Raw genomic sequence first — 26217 nt, forward strand, 5'->3', positions numbered from 1 at the left:
GTTTTCTTTGTTTTTCGTTGCAAGCTTTTCAATAGCTTAGGTCTTTCACTCCACCAACCATTCTTTATTTAGTGGGTAAATCCTCGTTTTCTAGTGGCCAGCCACTTATATTGTTCTTCTGGCCAATACTTTAGATCCTTTTTTTACTTGGCACCAGTGACATAATAAAAGTTTTGTGTGTAGTTTTTTTTTACTTTCGCATTATATATTCAACCCTAAATACTGATCCGTGCGTCATTCGAATGATTTAATTCCATGCGTACGCAGTCCTGGACGCCACAGGCAAGTTCCCGAGCGGTGTTCTCACGACGTCGTCTCCGTCATCGGACCCTGGCTCGTACGACGAGTGCCTGGACATCGGACACGGCGACCCCGAGAACTTGGCGCCCAGCGACCGGGCGCCCCCCGCCATGGAAGGCCGATACTGCAGCCTGCTGTGGGCCACCAGCGCCGCTTCCCTGGTTACGAAAATCTCGGACAGCGAAGACGTCCAGAGGAATGGCACCGTGAGTTGTAATTTTGCGAGAGCCCGCGCACCTCTTTAAAATATGGGGAATGATCTGAGTGATATCGACACAGGTTGCTAGTGTTAGTCTTGAGTGCGTTCTTTTTTTTTCTTGTGCCTTCAGAGTGTGCTGCCACTACTCAAGTTGACGAACTAATTAGGCTACAAGTACAAACGTAAGCAAATGTGGAATACCGAAAGTTTGCCAAATAGCTCGATTGTACAGTTTGCAATGTAAATCAGTGTAACGATCATCTTCCTCGGCCTATATTGCGTCCAGTGCACGCTGAAGGCAACGCCTAATTATCTCCAAGTAGCCCTGCCTTACGCGAGTTGATTGTGGTTCACGCCTGCAAAACTTCTCAGTTTCAAGGCGCCGCTTATTCTCTGTCTTCCTCGTCTGTGCTTTCCATCCCTCCCTACCCATTCTGTCATTCAACTCTAACAGGCAAATGGTTATCTGTCCCACGCATTTTATGACCACGCCGGAGCCCGCCTTTTACTTCTTAATAATGCTTCGCTTCAATTTGCGTGTTGTAGTGTTTTCGATTTGAATATATTCAATACGCTTGAATACACGGATATTTCAAAGTACACGTGGTCACTGCAATTCTTAAAACTTGTCATTCGCTTGTTCTTTCTTGAGCACTTGTGCGCGCATATGTTGCGTTTTGGTGGCACCAGAACTCCGCTGTATAGAAAGAAGTAATACCGACGCATACAGATAGTGATGGTAATTTTTATATACGCTCATATCTAAACGCTTACACCATGTTTGTAGGAAATTTGTTATAGCTATACGTTTAGTGCAACAGATCAACCTAACCTTGAGCTCCTGGTGGACAGCATGCAACGTATTATGTTCAAAGACATGTTCAAAGACAATCTATCTTGGAGTGAGCGTATTGAACTAACATGTACTAAGTCATTAAAATGCAGGGTTATCTTCAACGCATCCTTCGTGTAGCCCCTCAAGATACCAAACTGCTCACATACAAAACACTAATGCACCCAGTCCTTGAATATGCATCTATAGTTCGGACAGCTACCTCATAAAATTGATGTGATCAAGATTGAGTCCGTACAAAAGAAAGCTGTTCGTTTTATCCACTGTCGTTAGGATAAGAACTTTTCACCTTCTTCAAATCTCTCTAAATCTCAAATTAACCACTCTGGCAACACGTGGCCACAACGAAAGCTTAAAGGTCTTGCACGTCTTAATTAACTCCCCACGCTGTACCCGCTTAAATGAATAAATGTTCGTTAAACGTTCATGTACTCTTAGCGCGCAATTTCTTAATGTTTTGTCACTTAAATCTAGAACTCATTTGTACCAATATGGCTACTTTCCTTCAACAATTTGACGTTGGAATGTATTGCAGCAAATTGTTCACGCCTCGCCAGTGACCGATTTTTTGTTTGCAATTGATACGTGATGTTGTCGCCACTCCTTCCATAGCCCATGATGGGCTGCAGTTATGTGGAAATAAATAAATATAGCAAATGTAATCGCATACAAGTTAATAATTTCGGAGAGATCCCGCCCAGATGGCCGAAGCGTGGCAGTTGGTTTCCTTCGCGACTAGAGAGATAGTGCCACTCATGTACTCAGCGATGTCCTCCGCCGGAGGGGTCACCAATTTATGACGTCTCTCTAGAGCGCGCGCTCATTGGTATGGGCTCGTGTGCATCCACCCTTGAGGAGGAAATGCTGCTGATTTTTAAAATTGCACCCGACTATGGATTACTTCGAAATTTTTTTCTGGCAATAACAAAGAAATGAATGTTTTCTTTCACGCCATCCAAAATTCTTGAGAATTTGGCCCTACACAAACAAAGCGGGGTCATCGGTGAGCGTTCCAGCGGCGTAGTTGAAAGTGAACGTCCATGACGACTGTCGTCACGGTTGTGATCACTCGGAGTGATCATTCGTGCTTTTTTTAATTCCGCGATGCACGTGGCTACGCGGAATGTCGCGCAGATGGTAAACGTGTGTACGTCCTCGAGTCGGTCGCGTCGTTCGAGGAAGGTCCCGCGCCGAAACGTCTTCGACGTGGTTGACGGGTTTTCGTCCATGGCCAATTTCAAGAACAACCGCCGCTCGAGGCACGCGCCGTTTCCAGACCTTTCCAGCGACGACCCAATGCCACCACGTTAGATCGAGCATGGTGCACTAAATTTCCTCGTCGCTGCATTCTATCCTCCTTGTTTCATCCATTCTCCACGGCTCGTCGAACGCGGTAAAACGTAAACAATGAGAGAGAGAAGAAAAAAATTTGCTGAACCATGTACTGCTCATAGTATCCGTGTTTTTGAAGGAAGTGACGCGACGTATTACGTGAATTTTTACCAGGAGTTTCTTGTCTGTTCAGCTTGTACGCGGCAACGGAGATACATCAGTCGAAGTCTTAGGGAAACGAAAGGCTTTTGCCAAAACTAGGTATACAAATCTGCCTGATCATGTCTTCTAAAAACACAATATTGCGATTAAAGCGTGCACCGCGAAAGCATCAGTGGCGTGAATCAGGCGAAACATGTGTGCTAAATGAACAGAATGCTCTTGCTTTAAATAATCAGTTCGTAAGAGAGAGATGAAACTTCATTTGACCAAATGATTCGGCTACGTAGTACCTACCTCCACACACGACCCTACTGCGATGTACTCAGTCATGGAACTGCATGAATCAGCTGATGATGTGCTGTGACAGCTGAAGAAGAAAGTGAAAGGCGGCGGGGAAAAGTAGCTTATCGCGGCAATATATTGCCGCGATAAGCTACTTGCCGCGACAATCTCAACTGTTAAAAACTGAGCACTGTATATATATATATATATATATATATATATATATATATACAGTGCTCAGTTTTTAGTAGGTGCGATTCTAACATGCACTTCCTTGGAGAAAAAAAAAAGTATTAACGATAGAAAACTGCTTGATATTCGTTGTGATAATCCTGCATAATCATCTCATGCTCATCTCCTCAGCATCTATTTATTTTCTTTCTCTCCCCTTTGCGATACTTCTTTTACGTTTATATTTTGCTACAAATATTACATAACATATGTGCTTATTTCTGTTTATTTCTTTAAAATTTTCTGGTTTTGTTCCATTCTTTTTAAATGTTATTCAGAATTTTCTGGCACTATTTTTGTGTAACGCTGCACGACTTATTTTTCTTCATGTACTGCAACCCACTCCCCAGTACATGTCTTGGCGATTGAGGGCATGCAAAATAAATAAATAAATAAATTGAACACCAACGTTCCCATGAAATTACGTTTAGAGATCATATTACGCAGCCTGTCGTGAATATAAAAGACAAAGAGATTTGGATGTCGATATAAACAAAGAATATTCTTTATTAAAGTGTCGAAGCAATTTTTTTTATTTATATTTAAAAAAAAGCATGGAAAGATAGCCTACGTTAAAGCTGGCTCTCCCATGAACATGATAGTAGTATTGAAGAAACACACAAAAACAAGAAAAACTAGGAGAAACTAAAACAATAAGAAAAGAGAAGAATAATCATCAGCGCTATGTACATGTACTATATGTGGCGTATAAAGAATGAGCAGAGTCTAAGGGCGGTCACATAGATTACTGCGTACATGGCGTGGCTCTAGCGTCCGTTTGATATGCAGGTAATAGCACGACCATAATTTAGAACGCGTAAGTTGATGGAATGTATAAAAGTACCTAGGGCTAGCTACCTACAATGATTTTGTGTACACGAGAGCTAAACAAACTTGCCCGCGTATGGCTTGTCATGTGGTTTAACATTATTGAAGGTTATCACTCGCGGCATAAATATGTATGCCACATAGCTTAACATGCTACCTATAGTTTGGAATAATTACGAGTCTTCTATAGGCTGCAGGCCATCGCATTATTCGACTTGGAAAAAATACCTGCTCTTTGGCACAAGACCGTGAATCTGTCACTTCGATGTAAGTAAAGCGAAATGATAGAACTTCGTGCCAATGAAGCTAATACATACTCCTGTGCAGCGTTGATAATTTGATAGTCCGTTTTGTACATTTGTCCCGACTTTTGTCGCCACACTGATTCAAAGAAAACGTGTAAAAGGAAGAAAGCTTCCGCGGAGTAATTCAATGCGATCACAGAAAAAAAAAAATAAACGTTCATTATTAACAGCTCTATACAAACAACTAATTATGCTCGGGACGGATACACTGCGTGTGTGATTCACTCAAATCTTCTGTCTACGCTCCTCCATCAGAGGCCGCAGCGTAGCTATAACTTCCTATTCATTCATCACTTTGTTCTTTTCAATGGTGACAGGGCTTTCTGCATTGCACCGCTCATCGCAAAGCGCCAAAAAAAAGTTTTGACAACAGGCCCACTTGAATAATTGCGACCGCCATTCTCATCTTTTCTCACTTGCCGAACCGAAAGAATTGGAATTATGTCCTGGCCTTCGATATCACACGCGTTGTGGTCGATACAAAAAGGTTATTCGAATTTACGCTCTATATTGCCACGCCCACTTCTTGTCTTGTTTTGATGTATTCAGGTTTGACCGGCAGGAACGGTTATCAACGCTCGACGCTGTCCGTGAAGTAGTGTTCTAGAAGCGTCGCGATCGTAGTAGATCGGTTTGTTAAGATTGCGCCCCGCACGCGAATGTTCCAGCTTTGTCTAGAGATTACGCCGCCACCAGCGATATTGCTGGAAAGTTCGATAGCGCCTGTATAAAAGCCGACACGCGTGACTGCTTGTCAGTTGATCGACGGACGGATGGTGTTCGCCCGGACCCGCGGAAAACAGCTGCCATCGCTGCCTTCCCGCCACCCACCGATAAGAAGGCCGTACGCCATTTTCTCGGCTTGTGCGCCTACTACAGACGCTTCGTCAAGGAATTTTCACGATTAGCCCAGCCACTAACGCACCTGACGAAGACCGACGTGCCATTCAAGTGGGAAACGGCGCAAATCGAGGCATTTCAAGAACTTAAACGACGCATTCAGATGCCTCCAATACTAGCACATTTCGACGAAGACGCCGATACGGAAATCCACACCGACGCAAGCAGCCTAGGACTCGGCGCCGTCCTCGTGCAGAAGACTGACGGGCTGGAGAGGGTCATCAGTTATGCTAGCCGGTCGCTATCAAAGGCAGAAATCAACTATTCCACAACGGAAAAGGAGTGCCTGGCCATCATCTGGGCTACATCAAAGTTTCGCCCCTACCTCTACGGCCGGCCCTTCAAAATTGTGAGCGACCACCACGCCTTGTGTTGGCTAGCTAGCTTGAAGGACCGTTCCGGTCGCCTCGCACGGTGGAGCCTACGACTGCAAGAATTCGACATTCACGTCGTTTACAAGTCCGGAAGAAAACACTCTGACGCCGACTGCCTGTCTCGTGCCCCCGTGGACCCGCCGCCGCAAGACGACCAGGATGATGACTACTTCTTGGGAACCATAAGTGCCGACGATTTCGCTGAACAACAGCGATCCGACCCGGAACTCAGAGGCCTTATGGAATACCTCGAGGGCAAGAACGCCGTCGTTCCGAAAGTGTTCAAGCGAGCACTGGCGTCGTTTTTCTTACGCAACGGCGTTCTCCAAAAGAAGAACTTCTCGCCACATCGAGCCAAATACCTTCTCGTGGTGCCTCCAGAATTGCGACCAGAAGTCCTCGAGGCCCTGCACGACGACCCGACAGCAGGACACCTCGGTGTTTCCCGAACGCTGGCAAGAGTACAGGAAAAGTACTACTGGCCGCGCCTTGCCGCCGACGTCACTCGCTACGTAAGGACATGCCGAGACTGTCAGCGACGCAAGACACCGCCAACAAGACCAGCGGGGTTTCTTCAGCCGATCGAGCCACCTCTGCGACCGTTCCAGCAGATCGGGATGGACCTCCTGGGGCCGTTCCCAACGTCGACTAGCGGTAATAAGTGGATCGTCGTAGCTACCGACTACCTGACCCGCTACGCCGAAACAAGGGCCCTACCTAGAGGCAGTGCTGCCGAGGTAGCGAAGTTCTTTGTTGAAGACATCGTTCTGCGTCATGGCGCCCCAGAGGTCCTCATCACCGACAGAGGTACGGCGTTTACAGCGGAGCTAACTCAGGCGATCTTGAGGTACAGCCAGACAAGCCACCGTCGGACCACTGCCTACCACCCTCAAACCAATGGCCTCACCGAGCGGCTAAATAAGACCATCGCCGACAGGCTGGCCATGTACGTTGACGTCGAGCACAAGACGTGGGATGCCATCCTTCCGTACGTGACCTTCGCATACAACACCGCTGTGCAAGAAACGACGCAGATGACGCCGTACAAGTTGGTCTACGGACGGAGCCCGGCAACGACGCTCGACGCCATGTTACCAAACGTGACCGACGAGGAAAACATCGACGTGACCACCTACTTACAACGTGCCGAAGAAGCTCGACAGCTCGCCCGCCTGCGCATCAAGTCCCAGCAGTACACCGACAGCGGTCGCTACAATCTTCGACGACGCTTCGTGGAATACCAGCCCGGCGACCGTGTTTGGGTCTGGACGCCGATACGCCGACGTGGGCTTAGCGAAAAACTCCTTCGGCGATATTTCGGGCCATACAAGGTTCTTCGACGCCTCGGCGCTCTTGACTACGAGGTCATCCCGGACGGCATTACGAACTCTCAGCGACGCCGCGCACGACCTGAAGTCGTCCATGTCGTGCGCCTTAAGCCGTTTTTTGCGCGTTAGCGAACCTGGGGACTCTACTTTTCCTTTGTTATTGTAATGTATTTATGTATGCACTTGTTTCTTTTTCTCTCTTCTATGTTCTTTCACAAGTATCGGGACGATGCTTTTTCAGAGGGGGGCAATGCCACGCCCACTTCTTGTCTTGTTTTGATGTATTCAGGTTTGACCGGCAGGAACGGTTATCAACGCTCGACGCTGTCCGTGAAGTAGTGTTCTAGAAGCGTCGCGATCGTAGTAGATCGGTTTGTTAAGATTGCGCCCCGCACTCGAATGTTCCAGCTTTGTCTAGAGATTACGCCGCCACCAGCGATATTGCTGGAAAGTTCGATAGCGCCTGTATAAAAGCCGACACGCGTGACCGCTTGTCAGTTGATCGACGGACGACGCCCTGTTCGCCGCTATCATTGTACAGCGTGTATTGCTGTAGTTATAGTTCTCATTTTCCGGCCACAAGTTCGGCCAAATAAACAGTTTCATCCCGCAAACGCCGACTGCTGTCTTCGTCGACGTCACGACCACGTGACAATATAGTTGTCGAAGCAACAGCACGTCACAGCTATTTCACGTCGGTATCTTTCTTTCATTCTGGGCTCTTTCTTTTTTTTTTTTTTTGCTGTTTCGAGCACACCGACAGGTACTGGCGTCTGTTGACCTGCGTGTATAGGACCCATTTCACGTAGATCACGTTGTATACATATATTATCGAAGCCAATGTGGTCTGATGAAGGAAACCACGAAAGCAATAAATCAATGCGAGTTATCTACGTATTACCAGAAGCTATAAGTGACAAATCAGTATATCACATTTATTATTTCTTTAGAAAGCTGTTCAGCCGTACCATTGCTAAAACTGAAGAGGTGACATATATTACTGAGAGTGCAAAATTCATTTCCAAAATTGCCACAACGCTCCTAAATTTTGTTTTACTTTTGTAGCACATTCTGGGCGCTATCGATCTGGAGCGTTCATTTGCAGTTCGTATAACAGGTATTCTCTTCTTCTTACAAACACTTTGTAAAAGCAAATGACCGAGAAATTGGAGCACGAAGCGCTTGAAGCGGAATCTGTAGGGTCGTGCTGTATGGGCAGATTGGGAGCGCCGATACGTGAGAAACGTGCGCACATCGCCGCCTCTAAAACAACGAGCGTCGAAGCCGCGCTGCTATATTCGGGAACCTCCTGTACAAAGCGACGTAGTTTATTTTACAGCCAAGTTATAGCGCGTTCGCTGGTTCTAGGAACTAATACACGCGCTCAATGACTTCGATTCTGTCCCGTCTTGCTTTTTCGAGAAGCCGGCAATAGGTTAAATTTAAAGAAGAAACAGAACTCATTGGAATAGGAACAGTTATGCATGGGTCATTTAAACGCCATTACAGTGCTCTCCATGAAAGCAAATGGGAACGAGTTGAGCCAAAGGAGGGTAAACAGAAGTAGGCTTTCAGGTCATGTTCGATCTGTTAATCACGTGAGATGGCGCAGATACAGTGTTCCGTATAGCCGGCATTGCGTGGTGCCTTGCGGGGGCCTTGACTTGAACGAAATATGCTGTGTCGATGCCAGGCGCAGATCTCAGAATCCACTCGTGTCCCGCGCGGCGCTTACTGAATACGGCGCGGCCTGCCTTGGCGGAAAGCAGTGCTCGCTTCGAGGTCATTTGCGTATCGGTAGTAAAAATGTGCGTGCGTGTGTGCTCATTCTCGCGTGTGCGCACGTGCGCTTTCGCACGTTCATGCATGCCTGCACCCGTGTTTCTCTGCGTGGAATAGAAACACACCTTAAACAAGATCAAACACTGATGTGTAAATGAAAGCGCCAGAAACACTTATGTTTCGTCGCTATGGCCGTCCTCGCACGAACAGCAGCTGATGCGTTAAGTGTGAATCTGCGCGACTCTAAGTACACGCTCTAAGAAAAATTCAACTATTTGGGGAGTATTTCTGCCTCACAACTATAATCGTCATCTGGCTTGCTCGCGTTTCCTTTCTTGAAAACACGGCTCTCGCCACTTTCCTTTCAGGAATGTTATGTCACGCTGGGAGCGCGTGGGCCGCCGTTCGTGACCGGGAAGTGCCGGGACCGCGGTGATAACGCGAGGAAAGTAAGCGAGGTGAATGACGATCATAGTTGCGTGGCAGAAAGACTCCCCAAATACTCCATTTTTTCTTAGAGTGGTGAGTGTATACACTCTAAACAGTTTGCACCTTTACGGGAGTCCTTTTATCCTACAATAACAACCACCGCTTGGCTTGCTTGCGTGTCCTTTCTTGAAAACTCGGCGCTCGCTCGCCGCTTTCGTGCACAAAGCGATCGTGACCTCGAAATACCCAGCGCGAAATACATGACGAATGGCGATAAGACAAAAAAAGACGCCCAAAATGCCGTCTTTCGTCATATATAGCGCGCAGCAAAGGCACCCAAGCAGGACCGATGAGCTGCAAACATGTGCCCCGTTTATCTTAGCTACCTACGACAGCTTAATAGAAAGAGGCGCACGGTACTATGCAATCGTTCAATGTATGTTCGGTTTTCGAAAATTCGGCTGCCGCTCACGCCAGAAGCTAGCTATTTGGCGATGGCTTCTCATCAAGCACGTTAGCTGAATCCGAGTGTTCACAAAAGAGAGCGAAAAACGATCGAGTATGATATTCCGCACCAAGTTCCGACCACTGGATTTGCAATAAATATTCAATGTCAAATATTCCAGAGATCTCGGTCGCCACTTATATCTAACGATATTTGAACAAAGCCACAACGTTCAGTGCTGACTCGATACTTTGATCAACATTCATTCGAGAGTTAATAGCCCGGCGAACACTGAATAAAATTTCAGTGTCCAACATTGAAAAGATCTCAACATTTGGTTCAGCGATTATTTCAACCAAAGGGACAAGCGTTTCCAATGCAATTACTTAATACTGATCAATGATATTTCGTAATTTTCACAATGAATTTTTGCGTAAGCTGGATTAGTGCGGACCGTTAATCTCAACCTGTACCTCATAACGGATATATCTCTGCAAGTAAAAAATAAAAGCTCACCAGTGCTAATCACCTTCTCAAGTGTCCATAGATTGTGCCCCTGAGGATAACGCAAGTTAGTCAGGGTTGAACGGCGCGTGGCCTCGGCAGAAGCGTCCTAGTACGTCTTCAGTGAATGAGATTCAATCTTGCGTAAGTGCATTAGCACTTCTTCTATTCAACTTTAGCGATCAAGAATGCATACGATGCACCGAGTCATATGCCGCTTTCGATGAATTGTCGCCTTGGTGAATCAGAGAACGTGTACGGGCTGCTTTGTGCATTTACGCGATGATCCGAGCCTCGAGGACCGCATGCGTGGTTGACTGGTGGGCCCAGCCTTCGTGCCACTCGAAAGAATGGAAGGCCCATGCTCGGCCTTCCGCAAGGCCAAACAGAGCGCCTGAAACGGGATATCCGCGCGAAAAAATTCTGAGGATGATGCGTGTTTCGAGACACGCATTTCGCATTCATTTTTTTTTTTTTTGCCTATATAGTTTCAAGGCATAAAAAGGCCTTTCGTTAAAAATAATCACTAATAATTGCTGGGCTTCTACGTGGCAAAACAACGATATGATTACGAGGCACGCTGTAGTGGAGGGCTCCAGAAATTTCGACCACCTGTGGTTCTTTAACGCGCACCAAAATCTATAAGTATACACACCAGGGGAGTAGCTAGAAATTTATTTCGGAGGGAGGGGGGGGGGGGTTGGATCATACTTTTTTGTATGTTCCTGCGTGCGTATGTATTTTTGAGTGTGTGTATACGCAAGCAAAATTGTAAATTTTCGGGGAAGTTTGAACGCCCCCCCCCCCCCCCCGAAATAAATTTCTAGCTACTAAATTCCGCGTGTACCAGGGGCCTTGGCTACGCCCCTGATACACGCAAGTCACTAGCTTTTCACCTCCATTTTGTTCAAACAAAAAAAAAGTGGATGACGACACAAAAGGAAGTGGTACATTTCAACCGCAAGCTTTACAGCATCCATCTCAATACGGTTCTATAGCTTCAAAATTGATTTCTTGCGAAATGACTGCTTTCGTGTATATACGTGCTAAGGCAATTAGTTAAAAGGTTGTTTATTAAAACTTTGTTGCGTAATGGTCTTGAATTTTCATTTCCGATAGAAGTATTGTGCGCCTCTTCGAGTGGTCAATCTCAATTCCGTACTGCGGACCATGATTCCGCAGTAATGAATGAATGAATGAATGAATGAATGAATGAATGAATGAATGAATGAATGAATGAATGAATGAATGAATGAATGAATGAATGAATGAATGAATGAATGAATGAATGAACAACATAGGAAACGCTATTATATGCGGCAGGAGATTTTTCCGTGTCCTTTTAACGTTATGAAAAAGACCACCGGTATCATGACGACTGTTCTTTATTTGCGCGTTTTTCAATCGCAGAATACGTTGAAGAGGATACGACAAGGCGTGTGTGTACCTTCGCATTGCTCCGGGAGAGAGCTGGAAGCGCTCGTCGCGAAAGGTGAGCTGCGTGCCTGTTTTTTTTTTTTCTTCTTCACCACTTCTGACATGCCATGCTACCACTTCTGACATGACATGTTACTACTTCTGACATGACATGCTACCACTTCTGGATTATTCGCACCGTCTTTCCGATTGATAAGAAGGCGCAAGACTCTTTCTCTACGCTAGAGGTGTCGTTTTAGCTTCTATGTCGACATTGAAATGCCCGTAAAATTTGGAGCGATTTGTTGGCGAGGGGCCATGATGAGGCAACAGGTTGTCCAATGTTGGCGCTTGGCCAACTGCGGCCAAGCGCCAACATTGGACAACCTGTTGCCTCATCATGGCCCCTCGCTTGGTCCGTCGCAAGCGGGGTAACCTGCAGTTACACGTACAAAATCTGGATAGTAAGCCGGACATAATAGCCTTACAGGAGGCTAGTGGTTCCGTGAAATTACCCGGATTTAAGGCATTTACATCGCAAGGGATTGATCCAAGGGGCGTATCGCGCGTCTTTACCGCAGTGTTAGTCCATCGCAACACCACCGCCATTCAGCATACCGTACATAGCAGCAGGGAAGACTACGTACTGCTAGAGATTGTGCCCAAACGAAAGGATGAGAAGAGTCTGTTTGTACTTAATGTATATTGTTCTCCTAAAGATAAGGAATTGGGCTTGCCACCGCTCCTGATTCAAACTCAACGGTTAGCGGCTAGTGCTCAGCTTATAGTGGTGGGGGATTTCAATGCGCCGCACCCAGAGTGGGGTTACATCCGAGCCAGCCCAAAGGGCAATCGGCTTTGGCAAGTTGCCCGGGATCTGCGGTGGACGCTCTTAAACAACCCGCAAGATCATACGAGGATAGGCAGCATTAGCATGGATACTTCTCCGGACCTTACGTTTCTCAAGGGTATCAGTAATGCAAAGTGTGTTAACACGGGACAAACGCTAGGAAGTGATCACTATATCCTTTCCACGACGTTTAGTGCTTCGAAGCATAAAGACAAAGTGAAAGGCCATAAAGTTACGGATTGGGACAGATTTAGGAAAACCAGGGCAGACACGGTGAACGGGGAAATTGAAGACTTGGACACTTGGGTTGAGGCGCTCAAGCAGGATGTAAAGAGTACCACGGTAGAAGTGCCAATCGAGGAAGAGGAGTTTACTGCAGACTCTAGGCTGTTACACATGTGGGAAGCTCTCGCGAGTCTCTTAAAAAGGTGGAAGAAGCAGAAACATAATGGCGTCCTTCGCAGAAAGATGGCCAAGCTAGAACGCCAAATTGAAACCTACACATTGGACTTGCAGGGCAAGCAGTGGGGACAGATTTGTGATCGAATGAATGGTCAGTTCGGATGCAAAAAGACATGGCAGTTGTTGAGGCACCTTTTGGATCCGGCGGCAACCAAGTCGGCACAAAGGGGACAAATGACTCGGTTAGTGCATCAGTATCAAGGCACGATTGGAGAATTTATAAAAGAACTCCGGGATCGATACATAACCAAAGGAGTAGGTGGTTGCTTACCACACTATTCGGGGGCAGAAAACTCAGAACTAGATGAAGACTTTACGGTGGCGGAGGTGGAGTTTGCCATGGGGCAGCTCCGCACTACGTCAGCCGCGGGCCCGGACGGGGTTACTAATAAAATGCTGAGGAACCTGGATTTCAAATCGGTGGGGGCGCTCACGGACTTGATGAACAAGTATTGGGCGGCCGGGGAGATCCCAGCACAATGGAAGCATGCTAGGATTATATTTATTCCTAAGCCAGGCAAGAAGCTCTGCGTAGAGAACCTGCGCCCGATCTCGCTGACATCATGCGTAGGCAAATTGATGGAGCACGTGGTTTTAAACAGGCTTCAGGGTTATGCGGAGGACAAGGCGATCTTTCCCGCAACTATGATTGGTTTCAGGGCCAATTTGTCCACGCAGGACGTCATGTTACAGCTGAAATATGACGTAGTCGATCCCGGGAACGGCACGGGCACCAAAGCTATATTGGGGCTCGACCTGAATAAGGCTTTTGACAATGTTTCCCATGAGGCAATATTAAAGAACCTATCGGACGTTAGCCCAGGGGCCAGAACCTTCCGCTACATCAGATCATTCTTGGAGAGCAGGACTGCGGAGATTGCAGTTGGAGAAATCAAATCGGATTCTTTCCCGATGGGGGGCAAGGGAACGCCACAGGGTTCAGTTTTGTCGCCGTTCCTGTTTAACCTCGCTTTGATTAAGATACCGCCGAGGCTGGAAGAGATACCGGGACTGAAGCACACATTTTATGCGGATGATATTACTCTATGGGTGACCAGGGGTAGCGACGCGCAGTTGGAGGAAACACTGCAAGAGGCAGTCAATATTGTAGAAGAGCTCGCAGGAGATGCGGGACTCTCATGCTCTCAGCCCAAGTCCGAGCTCTTTGTGGTTCGGGACAAACCACGAGGTCCACATGCGAGGCACTATATTCCGCCACCACCGCTGGAGGTAAAAGTCGGGGGTATGCCGGTCGCCGAAGCCCAAACGATCAGAATCCTGGGCCTATATTTACAGACTAACAGGAAGAATACGGTGGCCCTTGAAAAGCTTAAGAACACGGTCAACGCTACCGTAAGGCTAATCAGGCGAATCGCTAACCGTAAGAGCGGGATAAAAGAAAAGAACCTCTGTAAGCTGGTACAGGCGTTTGTGCTCAGCAGGATTACTTATGCGACCCCCGTGAGGAGTAGCAGGCTAGAACCCGCTTTCCAGGCCGACCTCTCCTCCTTCTTCTCATTAAAAGCATCTTCTTCTTCTTCTTACATGAAATTGGATACCACAGAAAAAGGCAAGGTCGAGGCTATGATTAGGCAGGCTTACAAGGCAGCCCTTGGGCTTCCTAACAATGCGTCAACAGACAGGCTACTAAGATTAGGGGTGCACAACACCCTGGAAGAACTACGGGAGGCGCACCTGGTGATGCAGCACGCTAGGCTTTCGACAACGGAAACTGGCAGGGATATATTGGAAAGGATTGGCGTTGGCGCCGAGGCTCCCGCTGGTGACACTAAAACTCAGGTGCGGCGAGAATTACACAAGGCCTTGTACATAAAGCCTTTGCCCAAGAACATGCATCCGATCCACCATGAGGGACGCAGGCAGGCAAGAGCCAGGAATTTACATGTTCAATATGGGGAGTACAAATCGGCAGTCTATACAGACGTCGCGGAATATAAGGACAAGGACGCATTTGCGATTGTGGTGGTGGACAGGCGGGGACGCTTGGTCGCCTCTGGATCAGTCAAAACCCGCTCCGCAGAAACTGCTGAAGAAGCGGCAATAGCGCTAGCTATCACTAATTCTCAGTCTGACCTGATTCTCAGTGATTCAAAAACAGCCATTCGAAATCTGGCGAGGGGCAGAATATCGGTCACCGCCGCACGACTGCTGCACCGAGCCGCGGGGCGAGAAATTCGGGAAATAGAACTTGTCTGGGTATCAGCACACTCTGGAAACCCTGGGAACGAGGCGGCTCACCTGAATGCTCGAGGTTTCGTCAGCCGGGCAGGTGAGCCGCCCGTTCCGGGGAGATCCGCGAGAGATGGGCTGGTGTCCTTTCACGACATCACCAATCATTATAAACTAGAGCGTAGGCTTTATCCGCCCCCGCACAAGCGGTTGAGCAAGGCGCAGGAATGCGTCTGGAGAAAACTGCAGACGCGATCTTTTCCCAACCCATACGTGTTGAGCAAAATATACCCGGAGGAGATTAAGCCACAATGCAAATGGTGCCAGGCAATGGCAAGTTATGACCATATACTGTGGGAATGTAGCATGGTGCCGCCACCGGCGGATATTATGCGTGATCCCTCTCTCGAGCAGTGGGAGGCCGTGTTGACCAGCTCAGACCCAGTCGTCCAGATAAGGGTCGTGGAGTGGGCCACACAGGTCGCCGTCAACCTTGGGTTGATGGCCATCTAACACGGAATCGTCCCCAACTGTTTTCTGACGAAATAAAGTTTTTCCATCCATCCATTGGAGCGATTTGGTTAGGAAACCACAAAAATTGATTTCAACGAAATTGCTTCGACTTGGCGGAGAGAACAAAACTTTAGGAACTAGAGGAAGCAGAAATCGTATTTACGACTCGTAAAATTTTCATAAAAAATTGCGGAAAACCAGCAAATTAAAAAAGAGTAAGCGCTATGATCGTAAGTTCACATTTGTTTACCAGTTATTATTATTTTTATTATTATTATTATTATTATTATTATTATTAGTAGTAGTAGTAGTAGTAGTAGTAGTAGTAGTAGTAGTAGCAGTAGTAGTAGTAGTAGTAGTAGTAGTAGTAGTAGTAGTAGTAGTAGTAGTAGTAGTAGTAGTAGTGGTAAAGTAGTTTTCAATTATGTGTTTTCTGCGATTAAAAAACCAGTTGAAGTTTAGCGTATGTCCTGTGCTGTTCTCCACCCTTCTGTCGACGTTTGTCGCGTCACGACCACGATGATTCCTCACCAGCTAGACCAATTTGCAGTTGTTTTAAGTAGTAAAGTACATGGGTTCGTCACACTTTCTCCTATCGTTGGAAGAAATTTATGAAGGCTCGAAGATGCTCACATATGCCAAGAATGTTCAGCATGCTATACCAAACTGGTAGGGTTCCTCTAGGCTAACATGCCGTCAGAATGGTCAGTCTTTCTATTTCTCGCACAAAAATATTCGTGTTCTATTTCCAGTGCTCAACGGGTCGAATACGTCGGCCGCGGTGTCAGCGTGTCGCTCACGGAACGACTTCAGCATCACCCAAGTGCAGCTGGCAGTCATGTAAGTCATCTCCGCATTCACGACTTCTCTCCAGGGGCGTAGCCAAGGGGGGGGGGGGGGGTTGGGGGGTTCAACCCCCCCCCCCCCCCGAAATTTTTCAGTTTTGCTTGCGTATATAGGCATGCACACATACAAACGCACGCACGAATATACATAAAGTATGGTTGAACCCCTCCCCGAAAAAAATTTCTGGCTACGCCCCTGCTTCTCTCCTTAGGTGAACCGCTAACGAAACACTGCATATCTGTGATGCCTTCGTACAAATGTGCAGTGCGGCGCTGTGAACGTGTACAGTACGGTCCACTGTTAAAGGGAACACTCCAGTGAGCACCTTTCATTTTGCTGGCCCTCTAGCAGCAAGCGGACAGGGAAACATTGTTCATGCGCTGCACAAGTCTGTCAAGAAGAGGCAGAACTGTCAACCACCAGTAGTCTTATGCAAATCTAAGCCATTTTGTTTTTGCAAGAGAGCGAAATCCAAACATGCCCTGCACGCAAGTGTTCTCTTTAACAGTGGACCCGTCTGTACACAGCGCCATCGTATCTATTTTTGCTTTCTCTTTGTCTTCCTTCGCTACATAAAAAAAAATGAATGTTACACTCCCTCGGGGGTCGACAAGGAAAGGAAAGATTGCAGATGCCTTAGGGGACAAGACGCGCGCAAAGCATAATCGAGATTTCCTTTACGAGGACGGGGCCAACTCAGCCTTGCGGCGCTGAAGCAGCGACATTAAAGAGTCGGCGTTCACGAGCAGAGCTTTCACACATAGAGTTTCCTAAAATGACCTAGAGGGAACTCTGGCGCTGCGATCGTTCAGCCACCATGGGAATGATGGGTAGTACACGGATTTGCCTAGTCTTCGTGCTTGTGGGCTTCGAACGCACTTGTGGCTTTGTTTATTGCTAGGTTTTGGTTTTCTTTCGGATAAAAGAATGGATCGTTGTGAACTTCGTGACCAGATTTGAATCGGGGAGCCTAAAGAAGTTAAAGTGGTGAAGTGAAACTGCTGATTTTTGCTGAACTTTGTTTTGCGACAAAGCGGATGCAGGCGACGCGGAGCCAAACGGAGCCGAAAGAACGAAGTTTAGACAAATCCGTGTACTACCCATGATTCCCATGCTGGTTGAAGCGCGATGCATTGCAGCTCCCATAGACACTAGCGCCAGAGTTCCCTCTAGTAAGTATTGTAGGAAACTCTATGCTTTCACACACGTGAACGCTGCCGCTCGCAACATGACCGACCTCTCATTCAATATCACGCACCCGCCTAAATGCTGCCTAAATCATTATAGCTAAATTTTCGCGACTGAAATAGTATCGTAAGATGAGAAATAGAGAGCTATATAGGCGTGGAGTAACACCAGCTTACAATTTATTACCTTTTTTCTTTTTTTTTCCATATCATCATCATTATCATCATTCTTTCCAGTTACACTTTATTCCAGTTTTCGCTTGATGTCAGCCATCTTGCACAGACGCGGAAGCGGTTTTTTATCGATAGGTAGCGCCTGCGTAAGGGCTGCTATTCCTTTAAATCTGCACATTGCAGGAATGTCTATTTTTGATACTAATTTGCATTACAAGGCTCTGTATACATGTGTGTAGTTCCTTCATTTATAGGAGCAGTGACGTCAACTTTACGCATGTCGCGTTTTTTTTTTTTTTTGCGTCCACGTCTAATTATCAACCCCCTAGAACCGATTCACCACTGATAATGCCACGGGGGGATGAATAAATATATCAAATATTGATTAGTATGACCACTAACGAGCGCGGTTGAAAACGGGTGCAAATCCCGCCACTTTGCAGCTCTGGCAGCGCTGCCGCGCGGTCACCCCCGCGGTCACGCCCCACAAGGGCCCCCATCTGATCGTGTGGCCGCACAAAACGGTGACGGGAGTTTCAGATGTCATTTCGTCTGGTAGGCGCGCACGTGTAGTCATGTCTTCGGCACCACCGTCGTCGTCGCCGCCGTCATCAGTGTCTACAAGTGATGAAGGAAATACTGAGGTATTGGAAATCACTGCGATCCGCGACGTCGCGAATCATTCTCGCTTCGATCCTCGGCAAAGAAGCGATTCTAAAATCGACGCCGGCCCGAGCAGCGACGAGTAGGCACCTGGAGACGCACGCTCGGGCCATACTGGCTGGCAAGGACACAGAACATGAAGAAACGTTTTGGACAGGATAGGCGCTCCTATCCTGCCCACAAAAGTAAGCAGTTCGGTGACTAACAACAACAAAGTATTTATTCAACGATTTATTAAAGGTGAAATAGCTCCGCACTGCTCAAAAGACCATTCGTGTCTGCCGATTGTCCCATTACGTCGGGATCGCCTTGTTTCACCCCCCCCCCTCGCCAACACACACAAACGCTGTCTACGCTCTGCGAGTCTCATCCCCAACTAGGCGTCCGTGCTGGCGCGTTTCGCAGATGTCACCATCAAGCTCCGAAAAACAGCACACTTTCTGGGTGTGTAAGGCCAGCGCCTGAGGAGGAGTTGAGAAGGCCAACGTTCAATGCATCGCGGAGACGTGTGGAGAGACGCAAATTGCATGGGAAGTCCTACCTGGAAGCTTTTATAAACCAGCTTTACAGCCGTCCGCCACAAAGACAAGGCATTCCTTCTTGCGGTACTTGAAACGCCACTGGTGTAAGACGCGAACAATTGTTTGACGACACGCTGACGCGTAATGCAGCTGATATCGTCGCTCCCAATTATCACACGCTGACGAGCACGCCACGAATCATTCGAAGCAGCGCGGCGAAGACGCATGACTTCAGACAACCAACCCAGGAAGTCGAAGTGAAGGCGAGCCCCCGCCACGGTGGTCTAGTGGTTATGGCGCTCGACTGCTGACCCGAAGGTCGCGGGATCGAATCCCGGCCGCGGCGGCTGCATTTTCGATGGAGGCGAAAATGTTTAAGGCCCGTTTACTTATATTTAGGTGCACGTTAAAGAACACCAGGTGGTCGAAATTTCCGGAGCCCTCCACTACGGCGTCTCTCGTAATCATATCGTGGTTTTGGGACGTTAAACCCCAGATATTGTTATTAAGTGAAGGCGCTGCTGGGCGTCGCTGCTAGTCGGCACCACGATGACAACATTGACATCGTTGACGTTATCGTTACTAGCGCATCGTCACTCAACGCCTGGGGCGTGGCCTGGGGCCCAGCTGAACGCGTCATAATACCCTCGATGTCGTAGGGTGCTGAACGCACCATTGAGGTTTCGTACGCTGTTCGCCCTCGAAATAAAATAACTTCTACGCAACGGACGCAATTCATATTTCGCTCAAAAATATTTTGCGTACCAAGCGATCGAGTGAAGGCCACGTCTCGAGCTTGAAATTTTATGTCACTGCTCCTTTAACAATAAGCTGTTAGTCCACAAGCCATCAGGTCTAGCTAAACAGGCAGCAGTTCGAGGTCCTCAGTATTACTAAAGGCCTGCACATTTGGCAAAGTTTGCTCGTTAGATGCATATCTCCAAGAGGAGTAGAAGGAGGAGGAAACGAAGGAAACACAAGGCAGTCTGCCAGCTTGTTGTGGTGGAAGGCGATTAAGAATCGAAAAGAAAGAAAGAAGAGAGAGGAAAGCGCTATAGGTGTGCGACTCGTGCTTCTGCAGTACATGCCTACGAATTGATCACCAAGGCCAGTCGATTTTAAAAATTGTAGCAACATCTGCGTCGTCTGGCTGGCCTAGGAGCTTTTTGTTTGTGCTACACCCTGTAAATGAAATAAAATTGATAAAACTCGGCCGTTGGTTTTAAACAGCGAGCATGCCCTCTCCGAAACTTCTGGCCATGGTGAAACGGCATAGTAGCGTGTTTTAATAACAGTAACACACTAAGCTAATTGATAGAAAACGTAGGGTGGTTTTGTCAGTTGTAACGAGTAGCGTATTTACAGTCGCTTAAAATCTAACAAGAAGTACAAGAAATGCGGCCGCCGCTGCCGGGATTCGATCCCGTGACCTTTGGGGTCAGCATTCAAGTAAATATAATAATTGTTTGGGTTTAACGTCCCAAAACCACGATATGATATTGAGAGACGCCGTAGTGCAGGGCTCTGGAAATTTTGACCACCTGGGGTTCTTTAACGTGCACCTAAATCTAAGTACACGGGCCTCAGGCATTTTCGCCTCCATCGAAAATACGGCCGCCGCGGCCGGGATTCGATACCACGACCTGGGGGTCAGCAGTCTAGCACCGTAACCACTAGACCACCGTGGCGGGTAAAAGGAAACCAGCTTGCACGACCCTCTTACGTGGGTGATTTACAAGCGCGCCTTAGTTAGGGGACGAAACCGACTATAGTTACCGTATTTACTTCAAAGGAACATGAGTTTTTTTTTTTAGATTTTTCCTACCTAAAGTCGACTCTCCGACTAACGCGATAACGCGATACAGCCGAAAATCACACCATATCCGCTAAAGCGGACCATGAGGCGATGCGAAGCAGCATTTCGGCATGTCGAGCCCGCGTTTCAGAGGGGAAGTGGAGAGGGAGAAAGTGGGAGAGAAGTGGGGATAGTGGGAGAGGAGGTGTGTGGAGAGAATTCGCGCAAGCGCAGTAGGGGTGGTCACGCCGCACACGACCACCGGATTCAACTCCGCCATAAGATGCATCGCATCTAAAAATGCAGTACATATTTTTTTTTCGGTGGCAGCGACCATAGAGTTTCCTAAAATGACCTAGAGGGAACTCTGGCGCTGCGATCGTTCAGCCACGATGGGAATGATGGGTAGTACACGGATTTGCCTAGTCTTCGTGCTTGTGGGCTTCGACCGCACTTGTGGCTTTGTTTATTGCTATGTTTTTGTTTTCTTTCGGATAAAAGAGTGGATCGTTGTGAACTTCGTGACCAGATTTGAATCGGTGAGCGTAAAGAAGTTAAAGTGGTGAAGTGAAACTGCTGATTTTTGCTGAACGTCGTTTTGCGACAAAGCGGATGCAGGCGACGCGGAGCCAAACGGAGCCGAAAGAACGAAGTTTAGACAAATCCGTGTACTACCCATGATTCCCATGCTGGCTGAAGCGCGATGCATTGCAGCTCCCATAGACACTAGCGCCAGAGTTCCCTCTAGTAAGTATTGTAGGAAACTCTATGGCAGCGACAAGACGTACTAAGCGATGGTAGTGCGGACGTAGCACTTTATGTGAGTAATAAACAACGCGCCTTCGCTCTTCAAGGTCCTCGTTGGAGTTGACAACGCGCTCGTCGTCACCGCTTACATGCACGGCGAAAAGTTCATCGAATCATAGACTTTGTTCTTGAATACCAATCCACTATAGATACTTGTACCCAAGCAACAGTCCACTTTCAGTGAGTCATAGTCTGTTTTATGTGCGTATAGCGCTTTAGGGGCCCGGCTTGTCGCCCATCCGTAGATATCATGCGGCGTGATCACGCTCACAATCATGTGGTCAATACAGCCTTAAAACAAGGCTAGCAATGCTCAAAACCGGATAAAAATTAAGGAACAAGGTCTAAAATAATATAATTAACAAAAGTAGCCCAGAACAAATGGCGATAACTAACTAAAGATCACTAAAAACGCTTCGGAAACATGCGGCTCACACCCGCGCCGGGCATGAGAGGGCGCCACCGCCTCGCCAAGCGCGCGATTGCTCCTCCCATCGGCGCTTCTCCGGCGCCTTCGTCGCTGCATCTGAAGGGGGAAACAACCTGACGGAACTCGCTGCAGACGACGCGTATCGCAACAACCGTAACAAACAGAAAGTCGATAAAGCGCAGCAAAAAGTAGCGTGCATGTCGCCGGCCGAGTTTGCGAATCTCCCTAACTACATTCTACACGTGTCGGAGAAACCCTACATGCTTACCTCAAACATTGACGTCATCGATGGTTTGGTGAACGGAGCAGTGGGAACTCTACGAACGGGAATCGCTGGGTGACCGTGCTACGCACTTCCTCAGGTTTCACAGTAATGGAGCTGCATTTTGCGCATGCAGGATCTAGAACTACGTACACCAGTCGATATACAAGAACGACATTTTTCCTTTCTGTTTTATTTTCAGATACTTGCGAAAAGCCACACATCTAAGTACTGAAATAATGTACTACATATTACGTAAGAATGCTTTTAAAAACACATTCTTCCGGTAATATTAAGGTCCGCGCACTCTAACGTCAAATGATAAAAAGATGCCGATGTGTACGCAGATGTAAGTATAGAAGAATCGATATTTCTTCTAGCTGGTACAGGTTGACCATCTTGGCAGAGCGGGACAAACAACCTCGACACATGAAAGGAAACAACGCAGGACACCGCCGTCCTGCTTTGTTTCTTTCCTTGAGTCGCTATCATTCGCGCTGCCTTATCAAGATGTTCACACAGATGTATCCTACATCTAGGATCATATAGTTGAGTCTGTTAAGAGGCACACCTACCATATTTGTTCTCGTCGTAAAAAAAAAATTAAACATTCGCGGACTTTTCGGGTCTGTCTGATAATAGATCGATGATGAGCTCATTGCCGGCTCGTCGTCTTATACATTTCTTAACTTCCCTCCGTTTTCTTACCTGTATATGGCGTATCAATATGGCTGTATAGTATTCAAAGTAATAAAAACCCATTCATCATTTCAATCAATTTTGTCTATCTGCCACTATTAAAGATTTATGTTACAATTACCGGATATAGCCCTTGACATAGCTGGTGCCACTGTATGCTATAGTGTCTGCGTCACGATCGTCGTCACTCTTAATGCATTCACTAATGTGCATACGTGCGAGCACGCTCTAATAATAATAATAATAATAATAATAATAATAATAATAATAATAATAATAATAATAATAATAATAATAATAATAATAGTATAAGAGCAAAAATTACGGCGGATGCTTAGAACTATATTAGTAATCAGAAGAAGTACAAGAAAACGCTCGCGAAGGACGCTCGTGGTCTGTCCACGTGAAAGGCTCATCATCAGCAGGCCACGATGTCTTGAGGCGCGTGATGCAGACTCGTTCGGGCAGCGACCGTATTGCCGTCGCTGATCCTCATCGCACAGCCATCAAGTGGAGCACAACGAGGACCAGCCCATCCGGCCTAGCTGTCGTAGGCAGCCGTGAGAACAAGCATCTAGGAGAGAAGTACAAAACGAACGCGGACTGACCGGAGACTCTCCGATGTACTCCGACGATGGAAGCCATGCAGGCGAGCTTCCGCAACATCAGCGCTACGCGTCGCCGAGTGGTGGCCGACGCACCACGAGGTTCGCGGCGTCTCCTCCGAGACGGTACGAATACGACGCGCCACCGGAACAGCCACCCGCCGGCTCGGCCGAAGAAGGTTACGACTTCTACCACTACCAATCGCGAGGCGACGAGTTCACGTACGGCCCGCACGCGCACGACGCGTCCACCTCGTCGTCGGACTACGGCATGATAACTCACCGGTGTCGCACTGGCTGCCTCGTCATGGTGTGGACCTTGTGCATCGTAGGAGTCGCGATTCTCGCCGTTCCTTTGGTGATGTTACTGCTTCCCTACATCAAGACGAGCCTCTTCGCCGCCACGGAGGCCCCAGTGGTACCAGTGGTGGAGCCCGTGTTGACGACAACCAATCGACCGACCAAGACTACGCCTGCCAAGACCAAGAGTAGCATCACCACCATTGCGCCAGTGACGCCCGACCAATGCCCGCGGACGAACGCGCGAATTCCCGGCGCCGAGAAGGGGCTGTCGGATGTGACGATCGAGAAGCTGCCGGCCGGTCCTGGCGCTCCCCCCAACGGTTCGCAACCCGTGTACTGCCTGTTCAATGCGACTCGCTTCAGGCGGTCTAACGGGTATTTCTTCCTGGCGCAGCACCTCCCGTTGGCCTTGTGCCCGGCCGTCGTCTACTGGTCTTGGAGCCTGCCCAACGGTAGCCTCACCAGCAGGGCAGAAGACTTTGACGCGCAGTACGGACTAGCCGTCATCAAAGACGTCGCGCGGAACCAGAGCGTGAGCGTAGACGTAATCCTAACGCTGGGCGGCTACCCCGAGGACAGCGCCGATTTTCACAAGGCCGGCGAAAACCAAAGCATTCGCCACCTGCTAGCACAGAGTGCATACGACGTGTACCGCAAGTACAGGCTTTCAGGCATCAACCTGCACTGGCTGCCCAACAAGGCCGTCTGCGAGTCCCAGTTCAAGGATGCCGTGCCGCGGCTGGTCGAGTTCATCGATGTCCTCAGGCGACTGGTGTCACTCAACACGCCCAGCGCCGCTTTCAAGGTCGCCGCAATCGTGGACGTTCAAGACGTCACCGCGATGAAGTTCTTCCGCGAACATAGGAGCAGCCTAGACGTCACCTTCTTCAAGACCCACCAGCTGTCGCACGTAAACGACTTCGTGGACGACTACTGCGCTAGTTCGCTGCCCGTCTTCGCGTACCACGTCGCGCTCGTCGCTCCGTTCTTCGGGACGCACCCGGTGGCAGGTGCCAATGAGAAGTACCTCGGTCTGTGCGTGAGCATGTCGCTAGCGCTGTACGCTGGCGACACAAACGACACGGAGCTACCCGCGTCGCCTCAGGTCGTGTCCCAGACGCCCGGGCGCATGGCGCTTTTCGAAGTGTGCGACTGCAAGATCGAGTTCAAGGATTTCGTGAAGCCCGTTGAGGGCTGCCTACTCAGAAGAACTTCGGGCCTCTACCTCAACGTCACGATCGCGCTCGACAACAAGAAGACGCTGGAGACCAAGATGTCGACGCTAGGCAAGCCGGAAGACCTGTGCGTCCTGTTGTACGACGTCGACTTTGACAACTACCGCGCGGGCTGCTCGCAACAGGACCAGCGATACGTCATGCTGCAGCACTTCTACAGCGCCAGGATCGCGTCCAGCAGCTTTGACGTCAACGATTACCTGCCTAAGGGTCACTAGGTCGTCGTCAAGTTCGCAGCAAGACAATGCAACGGGTGTTGCCGGGCGCAGACACGTTAATTCTATCGAACACACGTCGACCTCAATTTCTTTTATTTATTACGTGCTGATTTAATCTTCGTGGCAATGCTGTATAAGCGAACGTGCTTCCTCCTGGGAGCTTCGCCGCCGTCGTGTATAGATGGTTTCTCCGTTCTTCGTGGTTTAATATAGGATCTCTGCATTTACGCAAAAGTGTGACTGTCGCATTTTGTGTCGCGTTTACGAAATGCGCCTGATATCTGCTGGCACTTTTAAGGGTCTTTATTAGACACTTTGTGTCGTGTTTGGTAAGCGCATTAAAACGCGGCTTTCCTGAAGCTTACGTATTCTTTTATCTATTTATTCATTTGGTTGTTTCTTCGTTTACTACTTACTTACATCCTTAAGGACCGAACGCAGTACGAAGGGGAGCGATAGGACTTCGAAAAAGTCGAAATTCCTGGTTTTTCAATGTTAGCCGAGTCTCGAAAACGAAGGGCGTCTGGTGTAAACGCGACTGATTCTCGAAGGTGGTTAGTCCTTCAAGGTGCGAGCGATAAATGAATAGACAAAACTTTTAGCGCGACATGTGTCGATACCAATTTTATTACTGTAGTCTAGATCAAGTCGGAGTTGTGCAGTAGGGTAATAAACGTGGTCAAACAAGGAGAGCCTGAAAATACTGCGGTATGGAAGTGATCGCAGGTCAAGGCCATTGTTCGTGCACGTAACACTTATTCAATTATAGTTGTTAGAATCAAACCCG

The 26217-nt window shown here is 48.0% G+C and overlaps 1 protein-coding gene across 1 annotated transcript in view; it reads left to right on the plus strand.

Annotated features, from left to right (window-relative positions):
- LOC119390783 (uncharacterized) overlaps positions 1-26217 on the plus strand; it is a 95922-nt gene that overhangs the window by 23504 nt on the left and 46201 nt on the right. The window contains exons 3-5 of the mRNA XM_037658481.2: positions 268-506; positions 11665-11746; positions 16438-16525. Coding sequence (XP_037514409.1) covers positions 268-506; positions 11665-11746; positions 16438-16525 — 409 coding nt within the window. The remainder of the gene's footprint in view (positions 1-267; positions 507-11664; positions 11747-16437; positions 16526-26217) is intronic.

This window comes from Rhipicephalus sanguineus, chromosome 4, assembly GCF_013339695.2.
Source record: "Rhipicephalus sanguineus isolate Rsan-2018 chromosome 4, BIME_Rsan_1.4, whole genome shotgun sequence".
Taxonomy (NCBI): Eukaryota; Metazoa; Arthropoda; class Arachnida; order Ixodida; family Ixodidae; genus Rhipicephalus; species Rhipicephalus sanguineus.